This window comes from Rhinopithecus roxellana, chromosome 1 (genome assembly GCF_007565055.1).
Source record: "Rhinopithecus roxellana isolate Shanxi Qingling chromosome 1, ASM756505v1, whole genome shotgun sequence".
NCBI lineage: Eukaryota > Metazoa > Chordata > Mammalia > Primates > Cercopithecidae > Rhinopithecus > Rhinopithecus roxellana.
Genome location: NC_044549.1, coordinates 170119664 through 170140662, shown reverse-complemented (window position 1 = coordinate 170140662; position 20999 = coordinate 170119664). Strand labels below are relative to the sequence as shown.

The 20999-nt window shown below is 40.1% G+C and overlaps 1 protein-coding gene across 3 annotated transcripts in view; it reads left to right on the top strand.

The window, feature by feature from the left end:
- The first annotated feature begins 7418 nt into the window (after positions 1-7418).
- Positions 7419-20999, top strand: part of UBE2E2 (ubiquitin conjugating enzyme E2 E2) — a 379331-nt gene continuing 365750 nt past the window's right edge. For 2 of the 3 annotated variants that reach the window (XM_010386284.2, XM_030933300.1), the window contains exons 1-2: positions 7419-7673; positions 13430-13613. In XM_010386284.2, coding sequence (XP_010384586.1) covers positions 13438-13613 — 176 coding nt within the window. In that variant the 5' untranslated portion in view covers positions 7419-7673; positions 13430-13437. Of the gene's footprint in view, positions 7674-7708; positions 7874-13429; positions 13614-20999 lie in introns of those variants that run through there. The other variant, XM_010386285.2, reaches the window with a different exon arrangement.

Genomic DNA, 20999 nt, shown 5'->3' with positions numbered 1-20999 from the left:
GTTAGAAGTAGAGTGTGAAACTATGGTTGTGAACGTGGAGTTCTGATGACAAAAGCGCAAGAGGAATGGAAATGCATGGCTTGGATTGCACTTTAAGAAAAAAATTTGCCTATCCACTGTGAGGAGACCAAGTTCGCTGCTGCCAACTGGCAGCTCTTAGTGCCCTCAGGACCCATTTTAGCTTTTGATTCACGGACATGCTCTCCCTAGGCATCCCAGCAAATGACAGAACATGATGGGAGCAGTACAAACTGGCAATTTCTGCCCAATGCTTATGGGCAATCTTTGCACTGGAACTTTGTTAGGCTGGACGAGACATCCTCAGCACTGCACTTCAGCATGAGGCTCCTCCTACACACTTCTTCCTCCTTTCTCTCTTTTCACAGCTATCAAACCTGTATCATAGAATGAAGGATTTCCCTGCCTACTCCTGTTTCCTTTCTCCTTTATCATTCGTATAAATACGAACATTTCTTGCACATCTAACTGCATCTTGGTGCCTACCTCCTGGAGGACTCAGCCAATACAAGGGGGGTTGCTGATGTTCAGGTTTGGATCATAATCCAGAAAGACACAGTCCCAAACGCCATAATCCCAAATGTTGAAGCCCTCAAAGATCAACATCCTTAGACACAAGATGGGAAAATGTAGTAAGAAGTGCTCGTGTTGATGTATATCAAATAACAGAAGAATTTCAAAAAGAGCAGGGCCACATACAAAATGATTGTGAATGTATTTTTGGAGGAGTGCTATGTCAAAAAAAAAAAGCAGCTATTCGTTGTGATGCAAGACTTCAAACTATAGTTAATGATTGTGAAAGTCAGCCGGGTCTTCTGGGACTATATCTGTGCAATTACCCATAATCTATGCTTGTAATACACTATTTCATATGTTGAATTTTCTTTGACTTCCTGGGCTCAAGCAATCCTCCCACCTCAGCCCCCTGAGTTGCTGGTATGGGTGAGCCACTGCCTCTTTCTTCTTATTTTAAGTTTTTTCCCCCAGTATTTTAAATTGTCAACATTTTTTTGTTTTTGTTTTTTTTTACAATTTGCTATGCTATGTATTTCATCTTGCCATCATTTCCAATACTGGAGGTATAAATTGTGTAGAGACTTTTAGAGAGTTCTAATTTGTTTTATGCATTTTTTTGCAAATTTGACTCCATGAGAGTGAATTACCACAATGATGATTTGCATGTAAGTATTGTTCATGTAGGTAAAAACATTGAAACTTCCTTAATAAATGAAGACATGCCTTTTTTTGTACATTTGATTTGCAAAAAGTAAAATTTCCCAAGATCTCAGCTCTTTGGGCAACAGCGTATGTGGTGGTGACCCACTGAGGTTTTTGACTGATTTCTCCAAACATTTAGGTATTTGTCATGGTATTTCAGGATGACCACAATAATTCAGCTTGGTGCACTCACTTACCAACTATAGTGATATGTTTATACATTCCCTTCTTTGACCTATTTATTTATGAATAAGGCTTGTCTGCTCATAACTGTGATACTCATGTGACTGTCGTTAGTATACCTGAGTCTTGCAAAAATATGCATTGCCTATTTTATTGTTAAACTGGCCTATGAAGTGCTCTGTTGTATTTTTATGTTCCTCAAATAAATCCCCCTTTTAAAATGTAAATAAATATGTTTTTTTTTTCAGAATTATATTCTTGAGATTTTGATCTTTCTGGATTGTGATTTTCAGGATTTTGGACTTTAGAGATTTTGGTCTTTTAGGATTTTTGGGATTACGGCATTTGGAATTGTCTTTTGAGATTATGATCCGCTCCCCCAGAATTTGAGGATACAAGCTGACTAGAACCAGGCTAGTAAGATAAATCATCAACTGGGGGCCTTGACACTTGGCTTCTCTGATGGTGCTGGTTTTTCATTTGACCCTGGTTTGCATATTAATCCCAGAGACTTTAAACAAATGACTTACCTACAGAGTCCTCATAGGAAGCCCTGGTCAAAAGAAAAACAGAATAGAAAGCAAAAGAGAAAAGAGTCTTTATTCTTCTCCATTCATATAAGTTGTGCCTTCCTCTGGATATGTAGGTATACTAAAAATCATTGAATTATATACTTTAAATTGGTGAATTGTATGGTCTGTGAATTATATCTCAATAAAGCTGTTATTTAAAAATTGTACACTTCCTAGTATAGAAGGTAGTACTAAGATACAGGTGAAAGAAAATAAAAGCAATAAGATAATGACAGCCAAAAAAAAAAAAAAAAGTTTTTCAGACTCAGCATGGTAGCTCACACCTGTAATCTCAGCACTTTGGGAGGCTGAGGTGGGAGGATTACTTGAGGTCAGGTATTTGAACTAGTGAAACCCAACATGGTGAAACTCTGTCTCTACTAAAAACACAAAAGTTAGTTGTTGGGCCTGGTTGCGGGCGCCTGTAGTCCCAGCTACTCAGGAGACTGAGGCAGGAAAACCACTTGAACCCGGGAGGTGGAGGTTGCAGTGAGGTGGGATTGTACTACTGGACTCCAGCCTGGGCAACAGAGCAAGAGTCCATCTAAAAAATAAAAATGTTTTCTCATTTGGTCATATTTAAAAAGATTTCACATTTTTTCTTTCTAGAGCCTGCAGAGAAAGCCAGAGGGTTCATGAAATACTGGAAAATATTCATTAGTATACTTTCTAAATTCATAAAACATAGTAAAGAGCTTATGTATTCTTTGAAATGGTTGTTGATATGAAGGACGTGAAACAGTTACACCCATCTCCACAATTCTGTAGTTTGGGGAAATGGCAGCTGAAAAAGCAGGTATATATTTATTAATTCAACCAACCCTTCAGGGATGCTTTTTCTTTTTACTCATGTGTAGATGTGGAGATAAATAAGGCATGGTGTATGCCCTTCAGAAGTTCACAGCAAAATAAAGAGTGTAGGCTTTTAAACAGTGTAAGGTACAGGGAGACATGCTGTGTGGCTGACCTAGAAGACTATTTGCAAGAGAAAGTGGCAAACTCAAGTGAGAGAATTACACCTAGACTTGAGGGTGAGATGATCTCCCACTTATCAAAGCACCAGGAAGACTAGTAGCTCACACTTCTATTGTGCTTACTTTGCTTCATGTCTATTCAAGTTGCATACATATATTAATGCATTTAATCTTCCCTCTGACCCTATATAAGAATTGGCCATTCAAATTAGCCTCATTTGTAGGGGAGAACTCTGAGACAGTAAGAAGTTAGGCCACTTGCTCATGGTCACATAAGCAGCAGTAGAGCCAGGATCTAGAAACCAGATAGCTCGATTCCAAAGCATTTCTGCAATGCCCAGGAAAGGCACCAACCAGGGTAAGACTTTTCCATCTGTTTCTTTCTGAGGTTTCTCCATGTTAAGGTTTCTCCATATTTTTCTTTATTGTACTAATAGCATTATAATAACTACAACAAAGAAAACATCAACTACAATCTCATTGCTCAACAAATCTCTGATTCTTTCCTTTCTGTTTGGTTAGTCCTCTCCAGAGCCGATTCTTCCTTTCTTACTCCTGTGGTGTCTAAAGACAGCCCCTCAGAACCACTTTTCTTTCTTTTTTCCTGGCCTGTGCTGTCTCTTGAGATCCTTTACTTATGTCTCAGTACCTCCTTAAGCCTCTATGTTTGTAGTTACTGGGAAGTTAGATGCAATAGTCCATTTCAGGAGTCAGTGGTACTCCTCGCCCTGGAAGAACTACCATGACAGCAACCTCCTTGGGGAACTTCATCATTAGTGAGCAGAGAGCGTGGTGTAGTAATCATCCATGGATGCATAACAAATTACCCTCAAAACTTAGTGACCGAAAACAACAAACATTATCTCCAGGTTCCAGAGTGGCTTAGTTGGGTGTTTCTGGCCCAAGGTCTTTCAAGAGGTTGCAGTTAAGATGTTGATCGGGGCTTCATTGTCTGAAGGCTTAGCTAAGGCTGAAGGATCTGCTTTCAAGTTTACACATGTGGACGTTAGCAGATTTTCTTTTTTAGTCACATGGGTCTCTCCATACGGCAGCTCACAATATGGCAGCTAGCTTTCCCCAGAGTCAGTGACAGCAGAGAGAGAGAGAGAGAGAGAGAGCGAGAGAGCGAGCGAGAGAGAGAGAGAGAGAGCAAGAGAGAGAGAGAGAGAGAGAGCGCGCGCGAGAGAGAGAGAGCACATCAACGTGTGCACAACCAAGATGGAAGCCCTAAACTAATCTTGGAAGTGACATACCCTCACTTCTCACAGCATTATACCAACCCTAGCATGACGTAGGAGGGAATTACACAAGGGTGTGAATACCAAGAGGCAGGGATCAGTGGGACATCTTAGAGACTGATTACCATACTCGGGCAACGTCTGGGGTGAGAGGAGCAGCCACACTTCTATGTTTGCATCTTAATTTACATGAATGGCAGCCCCTGACATTTTGCAGTATACAAAATATATGATCATACATAGTGGTCCAGGTAGCAGTTCCTGAACAAGTGGGGAAGTCAGGGGAATTTGTCCTCAGTATGCTTCTATTCCCTGCTAGAACTTCATTTATTTGTTTATTTATGAAACAAACATTTTTTTAAAAGCACCTGGTTGTACCTTTGTGTTGGTACTGAACTAGGTAGGTAATGGGGTTACAGTTCTAACGGAGTTTCAATTTTCCTACACCACTGTTGCCCTTAAGTATCCAAAACATTTGGGGTGACTACAGCCTCCCTCAAGCCAGACAGTACGCAATAGATCATTGTTTTCTATCCCACTCTCTCAGGGCCATAATCTTTGGAAAACCTGAGCTAATATGATGTTTCTTTCAAAGTGTATAATATAAATATGTAACAACCCCTGATAATTGGGTGCCTAACAAGAAAAGAAGTTGCCTAAACAAGCAGCAGGGCTCTATCAGTATAATGCTTCTGCTAAAATTCAGCACAGTTCACCTGAGAGAGGTCTTTTCTATCACCCATCCATCCAGTCAAACTGGAAAACTAACTGTGGCTCTACTTACTCACGAAATTGGCAGGAGCAACGTTTCAGGAAGGACCCTTCAAAAAACATTCCCATTTGCCAGTTTCAGGGGGAAAAATGTAGGCTCTAAATTAAAGCTCACAAATAAAAAAATGTAAGAAAGGAGTGAGTTCATGATGACAGACTGATGGACCAGAGCAGAAAATATAAGGAAAGTGAGCTATTTGTCTTGAAGACCAAGTGTGCGCCACAGAAGAGACAAATGGAGAAAATCAAATAAATATTTATGTTTGTAACACCAGACTCATGGTAAAGTGTCCTTAAGTTCAGACTCCAGAGTCAAACTGCTGATTTCAAGTCCCAGCTCTGCTCCTCACTAGCTATGTGACTGTGGGTAAGTGACTTAATCCCTCTGCACCTCAGTATTCTTATCTGTACAGTAGGGCTGATTGCATAAAATCAACCTATGTGGTAGTTGTGACCTAGTATAAGAAGTGCTTAGCATGCTGTCTAGCATAAATTAAGAGCACGGTAAGCACTAATTATTATTACTGAAGAAATTAGAACAATACCTACTGTGTTATCAACTGAAAGAGACCAACTTCATTCACTCGATCATTATCTATTGAATATATACAGCACTGAACCCCAGACGACAAAATCCTGTTTCTCAAGGTGCTTTTATGTGGGAGGGCTGGGAGAGGGAGGATAAAGAAAGCAGAAGGGGGAAACTAATAAATAAGTAAAAAAATGTATTATGTCAGGTGATGATCATGGAGAAAAATAAAGCAGAGGATGTGGATAGGAAGTTCTGGGGGAGGAGTGGGAGGAAAGAATGTTCTAGACAGAGGAAATAGCAAGTACACAGGTCTTGAGGCAGAGGAATGCTTGGTGTGTCTGTCCATAACTATAAGGCGGGTGTGGCTGGAAGGAGATGAGGATGGAGTGAAATCGTACAGCTTGAGGTCAGAGGAATCCTGCCTGGGAATGGTGGGCAGATCATGCAGGGCATGTGTCCATATTCAGCACTTTGGCTGTTGCTCTATGATGGGAAGCCACTGGAATTTTTGAGAAGAGAGACATAATCTAATCTTTGTTTTTTAAGGACAGTCGGCTGTGTGTAGGTGTGGGGGAGGGAGGGGCGGAGAGTGGGAGGTAGACAGATCAAGTAGGACATAATTGTTGAGAGATGATGGCTTAGACCAGGACACTAGCAGTGGGGAGGGGAGTGAGGAGTGGACATTTTCACCATATATTTGTGAAAGCAGAGTCAACAGAATTTGCTGACGAATATGATGCTGAGTGTAAAGCAGAGAAGGTTCAGAGATATGGAAGTTCTGAGGACAAGGATTTTTCTCTTTTATTCAATGTCATATACCTACCACCTAGACAGTGCCTGGCATCAATATATATATAGTCCTTGAATAAACGAAAAGGGTAACTGATTTGTATTAAACCCATTTTGAACTTAGTAAATAGCAGTTAAAACATCCACAGTCAAACGAAGTACTGTAGCAACCATAATTTCAGCAATTAAGCAGTGAAAGGTCTTTCAATCCTTTCCTCCACAAAGATCGAAGTTAACTTTGCTGCATCGCTGGACACCCCGTTGCCAACGACCCAGCACTCCGTTGGTAAGTGAGGCTGGAGGTGGGGGTGGGAGAAATTTCGTGGAAGCTAAGTTTGCAAAGCAGGTACATTTTTTTTTTTTTTTTAAACGGTTATTTGGGGTGAGGAGTACAACAGAACCTAATGTTCCCTCAGGCCACCTACAGCACTGCTACTGTTCCCATATCCTTCAACTGGGCATGAAGGCAGCTTCCCACTCACTGACAGTGGCGCGCCCTGTACCCCCCACCCTCTCTCTTCAATACCCCAGGGCTAAACGGCCTGAGGCTCCTCTCTACCGGCTGGTGTGCATTCTGGGCCAGGGCGAGCCAAAAGGCAGAGGGGCCTTCGTGCTGCAGTGTCGGGTGGAGTCAGGCTTAGCCTGGGCGAACTTTCCAGGCCAGCGTGAAGTTTTCCTGTCTTGGGTACATGCGGGCCCCACGCGTCTGCGAGTTTGGGTTAGTGTGTCAACAGGGTCAGTCCCCGTAGCTACTTTGCGAAAGCTTCGAGGCAAGCGTGAAGTCAAGGGCTGCGGTGGATGGGGGTGAAAGGCCTCCTCGCCCCACTGCCTGCACCGTCTTGGGGCAACCCCCAACCCCCAGCCGGCATTTCCCTTTAATGCGCGTGCCCGTCAAGGTCCTCGCGTCCCCTCCCCTCAAGCCACCCCGTCGGCCTCGGTTTCCCCCACTTCTCTCCCTCCTTGTCGTTCCTTCCCCGTGGGACGCCCCTCGCCCGGCCTGCGCGCGGGACCCAGCTGTCACTTTACTTTTCCACGCCGCCTCCCCACACCCTCTCCCGACCAGCGGGGCAGCCCGCCCGGGCGCACGCCCGCCCCCGCCCCCTCGCGGCCGCGCGCCGGAGGAGGAGGGGCGGCGGAGGAGGTAGGCGCGCGGCGCCGCACGGCCGACGTGGGGCTCGCGCTCTCGCGGTCTCTCCCAGGCGGGTGCGCGGGGACGCGCACTCGCGGGTGCGCGCGCGGACGGCCGGGCGGCGGCGGCTCCCGGAGGTGGTGGCTTCACTTTCCAGGACTCAGGAGCAGCCACAGCTACAGCCGGAGGCAGCAGCCTCAGGAGCCGGTGCTGGAACGGCCGGGGGCGGCGGCAGCGGCGGCGCTGAGGGTGAGTCCGGGCGGGCGCGAGCGCGGCGGGGACAGGCGTGGTCGGGTGCGTGGTGCGTGGGTCCGGCTTTCGGTGACTAGACGGTCCGCAGGGGACATCCCGTCCCTGGGGCCTCCCCAGTCTCCCTCCCCCTCGCGCGTCGGCAGCTCTCTCCCCGGGCTTCGGCTGGAGCCTGCGACCTGCACGGACACCCCCCTCAGGTATTCGCTCGGGCCGCGCCGGTGCCTCCCCTCCTCGGGCGTCCTCCCTCTCACTAGCGTCCTCCTCACTCCTCCGACCTCCCTTCCGCGCCGCAGGTCTCTGCTTACACCGCTAGTGTCCTAGTTCCCTCCTTCCTCGCTCCCCGGGCCCGGTTCCCTGCGCCCCCTCCCGCGAGCCTTCTGCCCCCGTTTCTCGCCCTTTCTACCCCTCCCCCTCCTTCCCATCCCCCCCTTCTGCCTCTCCTCTCCCTGTCCTCTTTCTACCCCCTTCCGTTCTCAGTTCCCCATCCTTCTCCACCCTCCCAGCGCCTGCCTTCTCCTAGCCGCATCCTGGAACTAAGTCTTTGCAAAAGTACAGGATAAATGTCACGGTGGAAAGTGCCCGGCTTGATCTTTTGCTATTTTCCCTAATTGCATAATTGCTGCACATGGTGTCTCTCCTGGCGAGTGCCGGGTCCGGCTCCTCCGCCGCCGCACCCCGGTGGCCCGCCCGGAGAAGACCTTGTGGGGTGTATTTGTGTGTGTCCTGGTGTGGGGTGTGTGTTGTATTGGTCTTTTGTGATGCCTGGCGCTTGTCACAGTTTGGAACCGAAGCCCATTTTTCTCTGTTCTCTTCTCTGCAGCCCCCACTGGCCTGGTTTGAAACTGGATTCCCTCTGTCCTCTCCCCCTTCTCCCCCCACTCCACTTCTCCCCCTCTTTTCTCCCCTCTCTCTCATAATGTTTTGATCTTTTTGCCCTTTGCAATTTCTAATGAAGATAAAGCGTGGCTTCTTGTGGCTTTTTTTTCCCACGACCAACCAGAAATGTCCAATCCATCTTCCCTTAAGGAAATTAAGGCCGCTTTAGAAAGACATCATCCTGTGCTCGGTGGCTGTTTAGACCTATTTGCATGTTTTCTAAGATTCATCGTTTTGTATTGTGTATTCTTGAGCGTCTACTCAAATATTTTCATTTAAAAGTGCGAAAGGAAGTGCTAAGGTTTACCTTCAGATTATCTCGCGGTTCTAAAAGATTTTACCCTCTTCTTAGTTTTTAATCCCTGATTCTTTAAAAAGTATGTTTCTAGATATGTGATAATTCAGTCTGCACTTTGTGAATCCAAATATTTGCCTTTACTACGGCAATTTGGTTGCTCCTTGGCTCTTTGGAGTTCTGTATGTGGGCTGATGCTGAAGATAGAGTGTTTTCATATAATGCTATACCCCATTCTGTTTCCCCTGCAGCACCTTTTACCCCCAAATCAGGTGTTCCACTATTATTTTCTGCATAAATGTCTTTGCAGTTAAATTTAAAGCTGAATATTGCTGTGTGCATATACTACATATTTATTTTACATTTTAGAAAAGTTTAGAAACATGAGTAGGAAGACAGCAAGATCTGTATGACAGAATTAAACGCTTTCCTGTTATAAAAGCTCAAATGAACCCTTGGTTTTGCAGTTTTATACTAGTAGATACTGTTATAAGGCTTACCTGGATAGTAGGCTGGATTTATGGAATGACTATAGTTGCCTTTATGTAGTCAGTAATATTTCAAGCCAAATCATTTCATTTTTATGGAACACGTTAGTTTCGTTCACTGTATGTTGCTAATTTCCAGGACTGTAATTACAACGTAGGGTACATAGCTAATACAAGCTTAGACAGTTTGTGTTGAAGAAGTAATAGAATGTAAGCCTCTTAACATAGTTTTAGGAAGGACTGCCTATTTTATGTTTAAAAATTAAGTTTTACTTTGAGTTACGAAGTAAGCATATTAATTTGTATATCTCAATATCTTTGAAACTATCATTGGAGAGTAGCTCTTTGTTTATAACCCTGGGATTTAAGTTTATCTTCCCTGTAGATTAGATAATGAGATCAGATTAACTGTTTAGGAATTAATTTTAAAATGCTAATTTAGAAGATAATGTTTAAAGAATTTTAATTCAGAAATTTTTATTCATTTGTACTTTAGAGAGACAAGACATCAATTTTACACTTATGACTAATTAAATTGATTTATACACTACTTTTTCTTCATAAAAATTCATTGCACCTGAGTGGCACAATAATTTTTTTCTATACTTTTTCTGTAAGCAAGTATTCAAAAAACAAACCGAGGAGAAGTTCCTTTTATTATTGATATTTAAAAAAGAGATGTGGGCCGGGCGCGGTGGCTCAAGCCTGTAATCCCAGCACTTTGGGAGGCCGAGACGGGCGGATCACGAGGTCAGGAGATCGAGACCATCCTGGCTAACACGGTGAAACCCCGTCTCTACTAAAAATACAAAAACTAGCCGGGCGAGGTGGCGAGCGCCTGTAGTCCCAGCTACTTGGGAGGCTGAGGCAGGAGAATGGCGTGAACCCGGGAGGCGGAGCTTGCAGTGAGCTGAGAACCGGCCACTGTACTCCAGCCTGGGCGACAGAGCGAGACTCCGCCTCAAAAAAAAAAAAAAAAAAAAGAAAAAGAGATGTGAAAACTTTATTTCTAAAAGTTCCTATAGTGGTTATCAGTGGCCTCAGATGGATTTATCATTTGTAGGTTAACATTTGGATTAAATAGGTGTCTTAAGTCGAAAGTGGAAATAATTCTTTTCCTTAATGTGAAACTAGAAATCACGCTTCTATTGGGGAATTTCTAATAGTATTTTTATTAGTTCTCTAGTGAGACTAATTTTTACTTTAGTCTTCCTCTGATATTCAGCAGTAGTTTATGAAATTTGGGTTTCAGATTATGGCTCAGATCACATCATTGAGCAATCTTTTTCAGTAATTATATAACTATGGCATTCGATAGTATGTGAATGCACATAAATAAGAATATTGAGAAGAATGTGTGGCTTTATAACGAATGTGATACACAACTGAAACTCTCGGCATAGTTTATTAAATCATAGTTTATTAAACTGACGCTGCCGCCTCAGTATAGAGAATATTATTTCATTGAGGTTCCCGTATATTTATCATGGAACGGATTGCTCCTCTTTTAAAATGTATAAAATGATTTCTCACCCATTTCACATTTCTTAAGGTATTGCTGGCAGCATTTTGCTATATCTGAGCACCTTTCCCTGAGGATTGTTCTTGTTTTCACTCTGATGCATGCTGCATGCCATTATGTACATATTTAGAAGGTTTTAAACTTCTGATATATTTTAACTGAAAGAAGTAAGGTGAAAAAAATATTAAATCCAAGAATGAGAATTTAGAGTAAAATAAAAATGAAAAAAGCAAGAAATATGTTATGACTTTTAGAGCTAGATGTGAAACATACTGATACAAAATTTCAGTATTCTATTAAGTGACTTTAGTGCTCATAAAAGATGTCACAGCTGTGGAGACCGGCTCTCTCCATTTACAGAATAGGCAGAAAAGTAGTCACGTTTCCATTAGTATGTTTCAGAGCTGTTGAGGCAGACCTGTTTTTGTGTGGCATGGGGAGCTGTTGGGGTTGAAGGGGTGCTGGTGGTGGTGTATGTGGCGTGTCAGTGAAAGGATTCACTATTTTCTGTTGACTCTTTGCGGCTGTGTGCTTTGTGATGCCTCCATTCTTTGGCAGTACTTTTTGGTTTGTCTTACAAAAATTTCAGTCTATTAAAGATCGGTGTTACAACATTGCTTTGGCTTAGAGCAGACTACAAGTTAAATCTTTAGTAGTGATGAATTTTTATCAGTGTCAAATAGCTATCCATTTGGACTAAATTATAGTCATTAAAAATTTTGCTTTATTTGAGGTATCTTTACCTATTCTTATTGATCATATCAGAAACAGTTTTATTTCAAGCCGTAATTTGAATAAGAGTAATCAAAAGGATCCATTTCAAAAGGAATTTGTTCAGTGTACCTTTAATTTTTAAAGGTATATTTTTTGTTGTTAATGGTACTTGTTAAGTATGGGTATTTGTTTTTAAAGAGGTGTCTGAGAAGGTAGCTATACAGTGCTCAAAGTGATTATTAGGTGATAAAACCGTGGTGAGCACAAGACCTTTTAGAGTCTGGCCATGGGTTTTGTTGGTTCAGTTCTGGATTTGTCAGAACACTGTAAGCTAGTCAGCTCATAAGGGATGTGTTCATAGTCATCAAACTCAGAAATTGATTATGATAGAATGACAGTTGAGAAGAGATACTCCTTTTCACTTACCGGAATTGTTTGTGTCTGCTCTCTAGATTGTAACAGCTACCTAAATATCAAGCTATTGAGGAAATTGAGTTGGTAATCAGAGCTGCTTGGGGAGCCTGAACTCAGAGCAAAGGGAATTTGAAAGCCTTGAGGGATATTTTAGCCAGACTGTGGGGAAAAGAAAAAAAAAAATTCTTCAGTGTCTCACCATCTCTTGTGAAACATGGTTGCTTTAGTATATAGCTGAATCAATGCTGATGCCATCATATGGTTCAATTTTTGTTTAGAATCGTGCAGTCATGCAGGCCTCTGTGTTCTTCTGTTATCACAAAGGTTACTTAAAACAATTTACTAGTTTGGAGAATTGTAACCTTAGCCCAGCCCTGAGGATGTATTGATTGAATAGGGATTTGAAAGAGTCCTCCTGTTTTTCTGTTCCCACAACTATTTGTACTAACCTTCGTTTTTGTACTTAGCAAGTTGGCTAGTCTAGGTTTTTCACAGTTGTGGGACCAAAGGGTTTAGCACAGCGCCTGGTAGAGAGTAGACCCTTAGTCATTTTTTTCTTATTTTTTGTAACAGCATTATTGATATGTGATTCACATACTATAAAATTTACCCTTTAAAAATGTACAACTCTGTAGTTCTTAGAATATTTATTATTAGAATTGAGCAACATTATCATTATCTAATTTAAGAACATTTTTATCACCCCACAGGGAAGCATCCTACCCATTAGCAGTCACTCTTCACTGCTCTCCCCTCACTCCCTGGCAACCACTTACTCATTTTAATTTTTTTATTATTATTTTTTTGAGACAGGGTCTTGCTCTGTCACTCAGGCTGGAATGCAGTGGTATCAATCATAGTTTTATTTTTTGTAGAGATCGAGTCCCGCTGTGTTGCCCAGGCTGGTCCTGCCTGGGCTTCCCAAAACATTGGGATTTACAGGCGTGAGATTTACTACTGAATTTGATGTTTATGAATTTGCCTATTCTGGACATTTTATATAGTCAGTTTGTGGTCCTTTGTGGCTGACTTCTTTCACTTACAGAATGTTTCAAGGTTCATCCATTTTGTAGCACGTAGACACTGCATTTCATTCCTTTTTATGGCTAACAGTACATTATGTGAATATACTACTACATTTTGTTTATCCATTCATTCGTTAGTGGATATTTGAGTTGTTTCCGGTTTTGGTTATTATGAATAATGTTGCTGTGAATGTTTCATGTATAAATTTTGTATGTTTTCATTTTACAGTACATTTTGAATGGATGAAGGAAAAGTTTTAGCAAGTCCCAAAGCTGCATTGTTTTGTAAATGACCAATTTAATCCGTTTTATATTGAGATTTACTTGTTTTACTTTGAGGTTCATTCTCTGTGTTCTGGAGGTAGCTTATTGTAGTCCTCCTCACAGCTGAATAAATGATTTTTGATTCTTTAATCCAGGATCTAAAATGTCCACTGAGGCACAAAGAGTTGATGACAGTCCAAGCACTAGTGGAGGAAGTTCCGATGGAGATCAACGTGAAAGTGTTCAGCAAGAACCAGAAAGAGAACAAGTTCAGCCCAAGAAAAAGGAGGGAAAAATATCCAGCAAAACTGCTGCTAAATTGTCAACTAGTGCTAAAAGGTATCTCAGTTATTATAATCTTTTTATTTTTGGTATCAGTTTATCATCTTAAGTTCTATTTTTCTCTTGCATTTAATCATTTTTTCTGGGATTGTCGGCCATGAACTTCGTGGATTTTTCTTTCCCCTTCAAGATGATCTCTTTTACATGGTTTTAGCCATAGGGAACTTCAGTATTTAAAGTCAGTTAAATGGCATGGCAGATTCATAAAATATATTTCCATAGTGTGTTTGTGTGTTTGTGTATTATTAGGGAAGCATATACAGGGCGTGCATGTAAAATTGCAGTGGTTTCATTTATGGTTACTTGACCATAAATTTTTTTTTTCTGTTCCGTAACACAGAATAGAGATTAGGAATCTTTTGAAGTGGTTATTGAGTGAGTGATAGTTTATTTTCCACTACTCCCAGTTGGTAAAGTCAGAAATGCTGACATTAGCGACAAGTGCATCTTGGTTTCATTACGTTAGTCAGTGGATCCATCTTGATACAGATTTTTCTCTTTCTCTGGAGAGTAGATGGATCTGGAAAGTAGGTATTCGAATGGTCTTCTGTTGGTACAATCTCTTAAAATGATTGGCATGTCAATGGACTTAGAGGGAATCTGTTTTGATATTGTTACATTATAGAAATCTCTTGGAAAATAATTTGAAAGATAAAGTAGTGTCTTTCCTGATCCTGTGATTTTATGTTCTTGCTTTGTTTTCATATATTTTATATTGCCTAAATAGGAAGTATAAATAAAAGCGATCTGTAACTTTTAGGCGTAGTGGAATGCCTGAATGTTGGATTACAGCTTTATATGTTATTTTATGGTGTGAATTAAGGGGAACTCCTTTCTCAAAGATAAAAAACCATTATTATGTTCTAGTAGACCTTGTTTCCCTTTGGCTTAGTCAGTCTACAGAGTTGGAAGGAACCTTCTCAGGCCCCTTAGTGAGAGATGTTGGAGGGATGGTGAGTGATTATTCCAAGGTACTAGAGTATTCAGTTTCCCTTTCATGGGGGTGTATTGCTGATCTCTGTTGAAGGAGCTGTTTGAAAGTCAGAGAGCCCTGAACTTTAAATGTTTAGACCTGTATACTAGAACATGCTAGGGTGGGGAAGAGGGTTCAGTTTGTTTTGCCATCACACTGCAATTACAGGGGACTCAGCTGGCTGACCCTTCTGTTGCCAGACCACAACACAAATGACCTGCTTAGAGGTGACCTGGGAAATGGGGGGTGGAGTTAGGATGGATAAGAAAGGTGAGGAATAGAGAAAATACAACATTTAGGTGAAAGAAGGAAGTCGATGTGGGTGGGAAGATTGTAGTTCCATGTAGATGAGGAAAATCTAATTCAGTCCTCAGTGTCTGATTGGGTTTTTACAGGGCCTTTTCAGTTTGTCAGAAAAGGGCAAGGATTGGTTGGCCAGGTCTGTGGGGAATAGGGTTCTGCTGGGCCTGTGCTTTATTCTGTGATTGCTAGTTAGCAAAGTCACCTGTTGTGGTGAGGCTCTGCCTTTTCCCCTAACTGGGAGCACCACTATGATATACCTTAAAATCATATTTCTTGCATGATATGCCAAAGACCAAATTCTGCTTATGAAAGATGTACTGCTTTATGTGTGAACATGAGTTTTTCAAGTACATGGGTCATCTTTATTTTACTACACTATATGTAGAAAGTACAGATTATTCAAACCTAATGATAGATTTCATGAGGGAAAAATATGGAAGATATTTTTCTGCTCTGTACATAGGAGATAAAACCTAGTTTAGAGATAGTGTATGTACAGAGCACAGGACAGTGCCTGATTGGCAGTAAATAGTAAGTGGTTGTATTGCGTTGGTGAAAGTAAGAAGTCTCTTTTGAGTTGCTTCCTGGCTGAAAGAATCCCTCCGTTGGCAAATTCTTGGGAATCTGTGATTTTCAAATTGTGGTTCATGATCTTCCTCTAGAAAGATCTTCAGTTGGTTTTTGGGTGACACTGTATGAAGTGATGTAATTATTTACTGTTTATTTTAAATATAAAAATGCGGCTTTGCTACTAATTTTTTAATTAAAAAAAAAAACTTATTTTCCCCTCTCTCTTCCTCCAATTCAGCTGATAGGGAAGTTATTGGTTCTTTGCCATTTCTGCTTAACTTAGGAAAAAAATTGGAAATTATGAGAACAGAGGACCCCACATCTTTTAAGTTCACTGTCATATCCACAGTGCCTAGCAGAGTACAGTCACAATATTTACTTACTGGTTGCCTTGGAACCCTGAGATTATTTTAGGGATCAGATTTTCCATGGATATTAGGATCTTAGTACTAGTGTGTTCAGATTAAAAGGTAGAGGTAGTTTCAGAATAAATTTTATTTCACACTCTTTTGTTGATAATCATTTTTATTCAGATGAGAAGTCTTTCCCAAATAGTGTCATTTTATGAGAAAGAGGAGCATTGAAGAGCTTGAACTCTAAAGATGGGATCTACGTTTGAATCTAGGTTCTTGCATTTAGTAGCTGTAGCTCTGTGGTCTTTTCTTTCTTTCTTTTTTTCTTTCTTTCTTCCTTTCTTTCCTTTCTTTCCTCCATTTCTTTCTTTCCTTTCTTTCTTTCTTTTTTTTTTTTGAGGCAGAGTCTTACTCTGTCACCCAGGCTGGAGTGCAGTGGTATGATCTCCAACTCCTGGGCTCATTCAATCCTCCTGCCTCAGCCTCCCAAGTAGCTGGGATTACATAGGTGTGTCACCACACCAGGCTAAATTTTTAATGTATTTTTTGTAGGGACGAGAGTCTCGCTGTGTTGCTCAGGCTGGCCTTGAACTCATGGTTGCAAGCGGTCCTCCTGCCTTGGTCTCTCAAAAGTGTTGGAATTACAGGCATGAGCTACTTACTGTGCCTAGCCTCTGCGATCCTGATGTATAATTTAACAGCTGAAAGCCTCAATTTATTCTTTCATAGAAGGAAGATGATAATGGTATGCTGTTCACAAGGTTCTTGTGAGAACTAAATGTGATAAAGCATTGATTCGGCACATAGTAAGCTCTCATAAACTGATGCTGTCACTAATAGACTTTATGTCAGTTAAAGTCTGCAATGATATTTTCCAAGTCTGTTTAGTACAAACTTTGGAAAAATGAGGTATATATTAACCTTGGAGGCCTTAGTGCTGTTAAACTAGAAATACTCAGATGCCGTAATTAAATACATTTTGTAGTAATTTTGGAAAGTGCTTGCACGTAGGTGCTCAGTTATATGAAATGTACTATTAATAATTGCTGTAATGCAGTAATTATAGAATTAATAAGCTGATACAGAAATATGATTTGAAAAATCTCATTTGTGATATTATAGAATAGTGATATATAATACAGAAAACATTTAAGTGGGTATTTAAACAGTAGTAGAAATTAATTTCTGTCTCAGAGTTAGGAGGAAAGATTACAGTTACATCTTATATGCATTTTTGCTTTTCTTTGGCAAGAGTTTGTTTCTTAAAAAATTGTCATGCTCTTATCACAGCCTGTTCTCTTGATATGTCTATATCACTCTTGTTATATTTGCAAGTCTGTAGTTGGACTATATCTGCAGTGACAGATTTAGATTATTTTGATTAAATTGACTAGTCAGTTCAATAAAACATCTATTTTGAGATCTTCATTGAATTTATTCTGCTGCTTTTATGGGTTGATACATCTGTAAATGTGAATTTTAAATCATATTTATTCTAAATTAACTTTGTTCAGAGTAGACATGGTGATTTTATTTTTGGACACTCAATATGATACTGTTCGAGGTGTAGTTTTTGGTTTCAGACTCTAAATTTTTGTTAGGTTGAAAAATTGATTCCACTGTATTCCAGTTTGAACTTTTATTTTATGGACTCTTGTAAGTTTGTTTTCCACATGAGAATGAAATAGTACTTTTACAGATAATATTTTGTAATTACTGTATTTTATTCATTCTAAATGCACATTTTAAAACTTTTTAATGTTTCTGAAATTGGGACACATCTTAAAATTTATGTGCACAATTATTGATGGTGTGTCTTAAAATCAATAATCTTTTAGAATCATATGTATGTAGTATATACCACCATCCAGAATGAAACGCTAGATTTCTTATTTGTGATGGCAGTGTGTTTTCTAAAGATTGCTTTGACATTTAAAAAATTTTAATTATTTGTTGCATGACGCTTTCTTGAGAATAAGGTCATTTTGGAAGGTTTTTGCTAGGTGATTCAATTGATTAGAATAGAGGGTTTTTAGGTTGACTGAGGATTGTAGTCTGTAAGGGAATATAGAAAGTTATCTAGATGAGATGAAGGGTTTTTAAAAAATTCCTGCTAAGAAATTACTTTGCAAATCTACATATCCACACATTCATGTTCTACTTGACTCTGAGTAAATTTTTGAATTTTCTTTAACCCAAGAAATGTATGTGTGTGTTTTAAACATGTTAGTACATATACACTGCTTCATTTTTCTGAACCCCTTTTCCAATATATTCATGTTAAAATGAGAGTTTCATATCCTCTCTGTTCTGTATAATTTTGGTACCATATTCTTCATTTAAGTCTGAATGAATCATGATTGTTATGATTCCCCTCCCCTGCTATTTTTTTAAAGCAAATAACAATCCTACACAGTACTCTTATTGTACTCTTATCATTCATTCCTGGAACAGTTAAGGTATAAGGTAGAGTAATATACACTGAAATTTAATTTGTGTGTTGCTTGTGACTTGTCTCAGTAACAATGGGCAGTTGCTGACTTCTGTATCATACTAGCTTAAGAGGTGGCACTGCCTTATGGAAATTGGAAATTTAGGCAATTGTCCAGATGATTTTTGTGTAAAATAATTTTGTCTTAAAAGTTCTGATGAGGGAAGTCTTTTTGTTTGACTTAGCAAGATAATAGTTCTCCATCTTTCACCTTACCAGTATGAAATAATTAGCCTTAGTTTTCCTTGTCTTTTAAATGGGAACTGATAAAACAGATACTTAGAGAACTCTGTGAGATTTACCGGATCACTTTTAATGGTAAAAGATCATCATGGGAGGCTGGGCGCGGTGGCTCAAGCCTGTAATCCCAGCACTTTGGGAGGCCGAGACGGGCGGATCACGAGGTCAGGAGATCGAGACCATCCTGGCTAATACGGTGAAACCCTGTCTCTACTTAAAAATACAAAAAAACTAGCCGGGCGACGAGGCGGGCGCCTGTAGTCCCAGCTACTTGGGAGGCTGAGGCAGGAGAATGGTGTAAACCCGGGAGGCGGAGCTTGCAGTGAGCTGAGATACGGCCACTGCACTCCAGCCTGGGCGACAGAGCGAGACTCCGTCTCAAAAAATAAAAATAAAATAAAAAAGATCATCATGGGAAAGGTACATTGTAAGTGTGAATTATTGATACTTTTCATTTTTCCTCACCCTAAGAGACAGTGCCCGAAATAGGTACCTTCCTTATCCCCACTTGTCAAGACTGAGAAACTTAATACATACCATGATCACAACTTTTGAGATAGAATTGAATTGCTGTCATTGAAAACAGCAGGACATCTTACAACCATTGAAATAGCAATTCTTAGTATAATCTTTTCTGTCAAGAGAAATACAACCATTTTAGGTAACAGTGGCTTAAAATATATTATAATATTATTGACTCACTGCTCAGACTTGTTGAATTCATCAGCAAATTGCTTTTTATATTGAATAATATAGACTTAGAATTATAGGGATCTGGAGTTCAACTTTTGTGTAGAACTATATGACAGCAAATTATGATACATCAATTTTTTTTCACTAAGAGACAGGGTCTTACTCTTGCCCAGGCTGGAGTATGTGGTATGATCATAGATCACTGTGGCCTCAAATTCCTGGGCTCAAGTGATCCTCCTGCCTTGGCCTCCTGAGTAACTGGGACTATAAGCACACACCACCATGACCAACAGTTTCCCAAATTTTTTGTAGAGAAGGAGTCTCACTGTGTTGTGCAGGTTGGTCTCCAATTTCTGGCCTCAAGTGATCCTCCTGCGTCTGCCTCCCAAAGCCCAGGGATTACAGGCATAGCCACCAATACTGAGCCTGGCCCAGGATTTATGAGTTTTTTTTTTTGTTTTTTAAAAATCTAAAGGGCAGTATAAATATAAAGCAAGATGTGTTGTTTGAAAATTGCAAAGAAGTTTTTTTATGTTAAAAATAGTTTTTTTTTTTGACAACTTAAGCATGCTTTTTATAATGATTATTCTTTTGGTCCTCTTAGTTTAAAAACAATTTTTAAAAGTTGTTCATGTTTCTGATAATAAACAGTACATAGATTTTTTTTAATGGAAAGTAACAGTTTTTTTTATCCACCCCCTGCCCCTAATTCTCCCAGTTCCATTCCCTTGAAGCAGACTGTTTAGCTGTCTTTGGTCTTATTCCTTCTGTTGGATTTCTGTACAACTCTAAATAATACACTTATTTCTCATTGAATTGTTAATTGAAGTTATATCTTTTGATTCCCTGCTCTGAAATATGAGGATTTAGTTTGCTTACCTATTCTTCCTTTCTTTTCCTTCCTCCCAGTTAATGATAGTTAAAAATTTTTAAAAAGATTATTTGTTGCCTTTATACTCTAAAAATATATATTTAAGCTTCTATGTCTTATTCCTACAAATAACATGTTTTTTATTCTCTACTTTGTAAATTGGGGATAATATCTTCTCCATCCACTTTTAGCTGGTTTATATTAGGTACACTTAATTTTACATCTTCAAGGTTAATAACATTTACTTTGTACAGTGCAACCAACAACCAATCTTCTATGCTTTGTCTGTAAGTAAAAGACCAATAAATTGTACGTTTATTATAACTGTAAACATTAAATGCCAGACCAAACAACATATTAGGATTAGATTAACTACAAGTCCAGTGTCATGATCTCCGGGCTTCTCAATGAGTCATAGCATTTAGGCAAAATAGATCAAATCTTTCTCTCCCTACCTCACTCCCAATGTCTGATACTTAAAGTTACTTTACATTTTAGTTTGCTTCATATTTCATCTGTGACACTCTTATGCAGTTTTTTTTCCCTTCTGGGATTTCTGATTACTTTCCCCTGTATCCCCTTTTGTAGTCTATTTTATCTGTATACACCTGTAGCCCCCTCTTGCCTGTCTCAGCCTGTTTGATTTACACCCATTTGTTTTGTCTTGCAGAAATATATTGAAATTTCTTACTCATTGGTGACCACCACCCTTCTCTTTGCTGTTTATTCCTTTTTTGCATTTTCTGCATTTCCCTTTCCCACCCAGTGTGGTCCTGAATGAGTGAGAGGTGAAAGTGTGTGTGCCTAGTTTGCCATCTTTAACCTGGACTTAGCCATTTAGTTTTGAAGTGTCTGTTGTATACTTTTGTATGAAATCCATAAAATGTGT